Consider the following 7713-nt stretch of genomic DNA (forward strand, 5'->3'; position numbering starts at 1 on the left):
GTTTCAATTCAACAATTATTTTTCCAACAATATATTCTCATTTTTTTATACTTTATAGTCGTGCACTCCTATGTGCCATACATATATTTTCATTTTTTATGCACTTAGGTCATGGAGTATGGGAGTATTTCTATGTGGAGGGGATGTTCATGCCTTAACAGGGTTCCAATAGATGTAAATGTGGTGATAATTGAAGGCGGTCATGGATTCTCACAACCAACCAAAACCATTTCTTCCAAAACACTCATCGGCTTCTTCTCTCACTCTCTTCGTTTTCTCGTTTCTCTCTCTTGTTCACTAGTCAATACCATCAATAATTAATGTAATATGAAAGAGACATAATGCTGACCCATAGCGTTAGAGTTGCACATACAGTGTTTCTTTATTTTGATACTAGTTTATAACCCGTGAAACCACGGCTATAAAATTAATTAAATTTTAATAATTAGAACACAAAATTATTAATCAATTATAATCGTTAATTTAAATAAATATATGGAATTATATCACCTTATAATTTGTATTAATTTTATTTTAATTTTTATTCCATTGTTATTAATTTATTGTAATTAAAATTAAAAATTTAAAATTTGAAATATAGAATTAATAGGTTGACAAGTGACATACATTAATTAATAGGTTTAATAGGGTGACACATGGTAAAAAAAAAAAAAATGTGTATTAATTAGGAGGTATGATATATGTCAAAAGAATATTAAAACTATTCTTTTATTACAATAGTGATATATGAATAACTAATGTTTTTGACGTTATAAATGGTTTTTATGCATAAAATTTCATAACCAAAACTCTTACAATATGCGTGATGGTTCCAAAACTTTGCATCTCTAGGAAACAAGTTAACCTTAAACTAAGGGGAATGCGAAATACATGATTCATAGCAAGACATACTTTCTTCATTATTCCCAATCTTTGCTCAGTTGACATATATCACTCTCATCTCATCCGATCCAACAAAACGATTATCGTGCCTCCGTCGTCGTGAATGTGATTGCACATCCCTCCTCCCCGTGTATCTATCTGGATAAGGTAACAAAATCCCAGCTTTCCTACCTATCGCTGTCGATTTCATCTTTATACATATGCATATGTATCATCTATGTATGCGTAGAAGAACAAAGGGGAATTCGAGAACATTGGATTCTAGGTGTTCAAGATGTCGATTAGCTTTTGTGTGGCTGTTTTTTGTTTCTGTTGATACTAAGAGAAACTTTGAAACTTGTGGTTTTGAAGAGAATTAAACCTATTTGGTGGGGTATCTGAAAGGAATTTGAGGAATCACTCTGAGATTTAATTTAATCTTCTTAAGTTCAGTGGGCGTTAGTGAGAGTGACTTGTTTGCATTTGTGGACTGTAAACATTGATAAACTATTCAAGATTTTCATACCATTTGCGATTTATTCAATACTAGTGGCTACCTGCTGTTTACATTTATCTTCGTCAGCCCTTGACTCTCTTTTTTATATCTATCTCTTTCTCTCTCACACACCACACACAATTACAGCTAAAAGATTTTAAATTAGTAAAATTTGATCATAATCTTAACCTAGGAAATTGAACAGAGACCAGGATTTCTCGTCTGGACTTTGAATCCTTTGTTTCAGGTGCGTATCTTCTCTTTCCACCCCAATTCTTTCTCGATAATTCAGATTTTTCTATCTTCTTTCATCTCTGTTTCTTGTTTCAATTCTATGTGATTCGATTACAAAATAATAACTCAAGCCCTGCAAAGAAAATTAGAAATCCTCAAATGTGTGTGTCACTATGTCGCACGCCACCTGCTTGTATAAATGCCTCTTAACCCAAAACTTCTTTATAACTTAGCAACTTACAAACTCAATATACTAATCCAAAGTTGGGTTTTTCATACTTTTTTCTAGGGTTCCTCTGCAAATTATGCTTGATGTTTAAGAGCTCTTGTAAACATGGAGAAAGATTCATACGAAAAAACCAATCATCCCAATCATGGTCTTCAGATTATAAAGCACCCCTCTTACCCATCTTATAGTAAACGATTAATATCTTGGTTTGATATCCGTGTATTCTACGTTAGAATAAGCAATTTCATGATTGACGGATATACCCCTCATTATCTCACCCTCAACCATATACCATTAAACCCTGATACTGTCCTTGAAGTAAATGGTAAAAGATGCAGCCTCCAATCAGAGGGTAGTTCTTGTCGCCTAAAAAAGAACAGAGTAGACAAGAAATTCGAAGAAGCCACTTTTGTAAGTACAGACAGTATAAGATTATCAGGTGGTGTTAAGTTTGAGGTCTTTGATGATGAAGCTCTGATTCTTTTTGGGACTTTGGAAATGTCAAATGAATCAAAAGATAATGATAATGGGAAGTGGAGTATGAATTGTGAATCAATGATTTGTGGTGGAAATGGGTTTTTGAAAGGTGGTGATTCGTATTCATTGCCACCTATGATTGAAGTTTATGTTGCGGGATCGTTTTCCGGGACACCGATTATTTTGACAAAAACTTTACAGATTAGTCTCAAGAAGAAGCAAAATCGGAAAGGAATGTTGGATTCCATTCCAGAGTATGAGAGTGCGGAATCGGAATCTCGTAAAGACGTTGTACCTGGACTTGATCTTCAGGTACTCATTCTATACAGTTGTTTTGGAGCTTAAAGTCATCATAGTACATTTCAATAACATTATTTAAAATATATTAAAGTTAATTTTTGCATTATTTTAACTGTGAAAACAGTTTATGCAACAATATGAACAACACCCTTTTGATTTGACAAAAAAATGTTAAATCAGGGGTACAATAAGTAATTAGGGGTGTCTTGTTAGTAAAATAAATATTAAAAAATTAAGACGAAATTACATAAATGGTCCCTGTGGTTTACCAAAGGTCACAAATTCAGTCCTTGCTAATTGTTTTTGACAAACAGGTCTCTATGGTTTCCAAAACGTGTGTGAATGATCTCTATGGTTTACCCATGGTCACAAACTAGCTAAAAAGACCAAATTACCCTCACACTAACGGTGTTAGCAAAAAGGACCATTTAGTTTTGGAAACCATAGTGACTATGTTCGTCATAAAATTAGCAAAGACTGAATTTGTGACCAGTGGTAAACCACAGGGACCTTTCATGTAATTTTGTCAATAATTAAAATGGTGGTGTACATAGAATCGTGGGACAAAAAGTTGGTTTTTTTCATTGACATTTGTCTTGATCCTAGTCCTTATATGCTACCTCTCATTGCTATACAGGTAGGTGGATATGGGAATTACAAGGGTGGAATTGAGAATCATGAGAATTATGACATGAGCCCGTATTGGAATCAAATGGAGTATCTGGAAGGAGAAGATGGAGCACTCTCGTGGTTCAATGCCGGAGTGAGGGTCGGAGTCGGAATTGGGCTTGGTGTTTGTCTCGGGGTTGGAATTGGAGTTGGTCTTCTTGTTCGAACGTATCAATCTACCACTCGAAACTTTAGAAGGCGGCTATAGTAATTCCTCTTATTCCTTCTTGTGTTTTTATTATTTGTTTTCAAATTTTGGTTATATTCTATAAAGGGTGTGGAAAACAACTTATTTTTGGCATAAGTTTTATCACCAAATCGATGTGATGTGATGTTGACCCAAGTGTTTGGCATAAGGGTTTAGGGTTTATGTATTGTCTATATTAAGTTTTAGTATTTTTCATAATTATGGAACTCTATGAATATACGGATTTGCAAAAAGTTAGGTAATATGAAGTCTATATGCTTGGTTGGTTTGATGAAGATAATAGAATTAAATTTAAGCATCTTTTCATTTCATTTGTTATTAGTAAGGTCTTTTCTCAAAAGTTTGTAACAATAAATGTGTATTTTTCTGTTAAAAAAAAGTTATTCTTCCAACAAATGTGGAGCATCAGTTTGTGCTGTAAATCAGGTACATAGTGATCTGATCTGCTATATGTCTTACATAAGAGCCTAATGCCCTCAAGAGCTTAATTTATATTTGAACTAAAAATAAAATTTGTATAATCAGGATAAAAACAAACAAATGAATCATATATTAAGGTAGTATATGAAAAACAGATTATCGAGATCAATGTTCAATAATCTCACTACTCTGAAGCAATTGATAATCATCTCGTTATTTGATTAGTCGCTATTATTATGTTATGTCATGGGCCCCGTTATATAATCAGGATAAAAACAAATCATATATGAATGTAGTTTTTGTTTTTGTTGTTTTGATTATGATTTGATATTTATAAACCCCAAAAACACAATAATCACTTTTGAAAAAACATATATAAAACGGAGTACAAAGTTCCATTAGGAATAATAGAAGCATCAAACTTCACCAATAGATAGAGAATTCAAAGTTCCTCAACAAAATTCAGGAAAAACATCACAAATTGATCCTGTCTATATAAACTTTATACAACAATTGTAACCATTCAAGTGACTCAACTCTTATGCAACCAATGCTGGAGTAGCATGCCCGTTAGTTTCCACAAGGGTATTTTTGTCCAAACCCCAAAATTTAGCGGTTTTAACGTCATCTTGGATCATCAATCTCGAGAATTCTTCATGATCATACTTCATAGTCGCCTTTCCACCAAATTCAGTTGGAAGATTATCCACATCAAAACAAGATTCCATTAGCGCCACACTCTCTTTATTCTTCAAGTACACAAATTTCACCTTGTGGAATGTTTTCGGATCCAAGAAGTACTTAACAACCTACATATTAAAAAGTACAATGTATGTTTTAACTTTTAATAGAAACAAATTTCGAAAGTACAATATTGTAAGATAAAGAAATAAAAATAGGTTAGCTATTTCTTGACACGATACGAACCTTCCAAAATGCTTCAAAAAGGCGTGGTGGGCTATAGAGAAAGGCAACGGCTAGCCTTTGAGGGTAATGATTTTGTAAAATGTTGATGGTTTCGCGTGCGGTTTTAATTGAGACATTGGTCCTAAGAGACCATCCGGTGAAATCTATGAGCCATACCATTTCTTCTTGGCCTTCTGGAAGATAAAGGATTGCGTTTTCTATCAAGTACACTAGATGTTTGATTTGGTTGTCCATTGATGTTGTGTTCTATAATGATTTAGATTATTATGTTAGATCTTTATACTATATAAAGGATAACGAAAATATGCTGTTATTTCTTTCATTTTCAACTTTATAAAATCACCTGTCGTCCTGGTCTCATTATGAGAACGGTTCTTCCAAAACGGTCATGGAAATTTGCTTTGAATACTTTCCCGGTTTCGCCCTCTTTAGCGATCTCATTCTAAAAAATGAAAAAAAAAATATATGTAAAAAATAAGTTCGATAATGTTTTGTTTGTTATACTCTATTAGACATGCTTTCTGAGACTATTTTTTATGAGAGGTAACGTCTTTTTACGCCGACAAGATATCGAAAGCGAGTTTTGGTCCTACCTCTCTAGGTTGGACAAGAAATTGCATTTTCTTTTCTCCTATTGACATTTGTTCTAATCACAGTCAAATGCATGTCAAACACAATAAAGATCAAGAATATGACGGTGAGAGTTTTAATTCCAATGTGGACTGGGCTCTTCGTGACACCAGACAGACTATTATGTTTGCCACCTAGCAGACTCCTCTTTACTTGGATCTTATTTATATCTCACATGACGCTTTGGGTAGTGTGAGTCAACTAAGATTACCAGAAGAATTTACCCTTTTGCAAAAATTGATTCGAATCAAAATTAAAAGATGAATGGAGCAACGAGCACTAACCCAACGGATTTCTTCAGGCTTATAGGTAGATCTCCACGCAAGGGTCTCTTCCAACATCTTTTTTGCTTTCTCTACATTCCAATTTCGTGCTTCAAGATATCTTTTCAAGCATGCATCAGTACAATATAATAAACTACACCCAGAAAGAGGACCAATTGCTGCTTTAAGCTCATTGATCTACAAGTCATAAAATGATAAGGCCAAAGCAGATAAGAGTTAGGATTGTAAGACACCCGATTCATTAATGTATGAAACAATTTTGAAGAAACTATGGTGTGTAAATATGCTAGTATTTGTTTAATAAATTGGTTCTATTTGAGATTGAAATTATCAAATTAGTTAATATGTTACCTTAGACTCAGGATGAAGCTCATGATGTTCTTGTTCTTGTTGTTGTCGTTGTGACCCACGACGCCTAAACATGGCCATGGTGATGAATAGTGATGATAAAGATAGACAACTGAATTACCTGCAAAGAACAATAATCAAGATCAGATCTTTCGAAAATCAATAAAATAAGAAGACAAATTGACTACAAAAAATGATACATTTTAGTCATGGTTTCATAAGAGAACTACTCATTAGTGTGATAAAGGAAAAAAGGGTATATACCTAACAAATATCCAAGATGTTAGACTATATTTGGTAGAGAAAAATGCAATGAGACATAATGAATTAGTTTATTTAACATAACAAACAAGTCCATCATCCATGTGTGGACATGTGATGTGGTAAAGAAGGTGGTAGGAAAGTTGAATAAAAACCGAAGTTGACCATGACCATTGACCAAATCAATAATGTTGAAAAATTTTGTAGATAGAAATTTTTCAATATGATAAAATGGCCGTTTTACAATGATTCCAACGATTAAATTAATTACATTATTCGTGTAAAGTCAAAAATAAAAGATAAGTTGTTATATTATAGCGTAGTTGTGAGAAAAATTGTTGTGACAACGAAAATCAATAAAACAAAAGTGTCAAGCCATCGGACTTGACTTAATTTCAGAAAATTATATTATTAATGAAGATGTAGAAATTTAATGATGAATTTAAAAACAAATGGAAGACTAAAAACAGTAATCTCGAGCTACTTCCAGTCACAAGTAATCAATTGATCATCTCCTTCTCATATGTTCTTAAATTGATTTTTCATGGATGATGCGATATGAACTTAGTCATCATTAACCCCTAAATAAACAGATCCATAACATGTATTGAATAGCTAGATTCCAAGAAGAAGAAAGAATCAACGTAAAATGGTTGCATAAACACAGAGTTTGTTTAAAGGGAATTTGCTGTTGAACGTACCTCTGATCTTGGAAGTCAACTGCAAAAAACCTCTGATAAATTAAGAAGTGGAGATTGTAGGAGACAATGATCTGTATCACTATGGTAATATTTTAGAGGACACCTAACAATTGGAGGGAGTGTAAGAGAGAGAAAAGCTTCAAGCATGTGTGTGTATGTGTGTTTTGTTCTCAATTTATAAGTTGAAGCGCTACATACGTACACATTAATATTTATTTATAGGCAAATTAAGTAAATCTAACTTATATAAATGTGGTTGCTTGATAAAAAAAATAATCATTTATTTATTTATTTATTATTATTATTATTATTATTATTATTATTATTATTATTATTATTATTTTTTTATTATTTTTTTTTTTGTAAATTGACCATTTTGTCTCAAATAAAACATTCTAGAGCTTAATCCGAAATTCCAAGACCCCATTACATAGTTTCTTTTTGTTTAATTTAGGTCAAGGTTGTTTCTGGAATAACATTCCGAAGATTAATTGATTTTTTTACTATTTTTTTTAATTATGGTTAATTAATATATATATATATATATATATATATATATATATATATATATATATATATATATATATATATATATATATATATATATATACCTTAAAATGTAATTATATGAAAATAATAATTACATA

The 7713-nt window shown here is 32.1% G+C and overlaps 2 protein-coding genes across 5 annotated transcripts; one reads left to right on the forward strand and one right to left on the reverse strand.

Moving 5' to 3' along the window:
* The first annotated feature begins 804 nt into the window (after window positions 1-804).
* Window positions 805-3693, forward strand: LOC145043219 (uncharacterized protein At1g01500-like). 2 transcript variants are annotated; one of them, XM_078991798.1, is made up of 4 exons: window positions 806-1050; window positions 1572-1625; window positions 1902-2630; window positions 3256-3693. In XM_078991798.1, the coding sequence occupies exons 3-4, from the start codon at window positions 1947-1949 to the stop codon at window positions 3493-3495; spliced, it is 924 nt and encodes a 307-aa protein (XP_078847924.1). In that variant the 5' UTR covers window positions 806-1050; window positions 1572-1625; window positions 1902-1946; the 3' UTR covers window positions 3496-3693. The 2 variants fall into 2 exon arrangements, with proteins under 2 accessions (XP_078847925.1, XP_078847924.1); XM_078991799.1 differs by lacking the exon at window positions 1572-1625 and having other exon boundaries at window positions 805-1050.
* A 581-nt stretch (window positions 3694-4274) lies between these two features.
* Window positions 4275-7255, reverse strand: LOC145043220 (uncharacterized). Of its 3 annotated transcripts, none has more exons than XM_078991800.1 (6): window positions 7067-7255; window positions 6108-6225; window positions 5757-5933; window positions 5186-5284; window positions 4843-5088; window positions 4275-4724 (listed from the first exon to the last, which is right to left on the reverse strand). In XM_078991800.1, the coding sequence occupies exons 2-6, from the start codon at window positions 6183-6185 to the stop codon at window positions 4455-4457; spliced, it is 870 nt and encodes a 289-aa protein (XP_078847926.1). In that variant the 5' UTR covers window positions 6186-6225; window positions 7067-7255; the 3' UTR covers window positions 4275-4454. The 3 variants fall into 3 exon arrangements, with proteins under 3 accessions (XP_078847926.1, XP_078847927.1, XP_078847928.1); XM_078991801.1 differs by lacking the exon at window positions 7067-7255 and adding an exon at window positions 6369-6488; XM_078991802.1 differs by lacking the exon at window positions 7067-7255 and adding an exon at window positions 6305-6373.
* Window positions 7256-7713: the final 458 nt, after the last annotated feature.

This window comes from Lactuca saligna, chromosome 4 (assembly GCF_052625555.1).
Source record: "Lactuca saligna cultivar CGN05327 chromosome 4, ASM5262555v1, whole genome shotgun sequence".
Classification (NCBI taxonomy): domain Eukaryota; kingdom Viridiplantae; phylum Streptophyta; class Magnoliopsida; order Asterales; family Asteraceae; genus Lactuca; species Lactuca saligna.

Excerpts from the sequence above, each read along its gene's own strand:
- LOC145043219 (XM_078991799.1), top strand. The coding sequence starts at position 1,947 with ATGGAGAAAGATTCATACGAAAAAACCAATCATCCCAATCATGGTCTT. Across the intron at positions 2,631-3,255 it reads TACCTGGACTTGATCTTCAG|GTAGGTGGATATGGGAATTA; the intron begins GTACTCATTCTA and ends ATTGCTATACAG.
- LOC145043220 (XM_078991800.1), bottom strand. The coding sequence starts at position 6,185 with ATGGCCATGTTTAGGCGTCGTGGGTCACAACGACAACAACAAGAACAA. Across the intron at positions 5,934-6,107 it reads AGCTTCATCCTGAGTCTAAG|ATCAATGAGCTTAAAGCAGC; the intron begins GTAACATATTAA and ends TATGACTTGTAG. Across the intron at positions 5,285-5,756 it reads AGCCTGAAGAAATCCGTTGG|AATGAGATCGCTAAAGAGGG; the intron begins GTTAGTGCTCGT and ends TTCATTTTTTAG.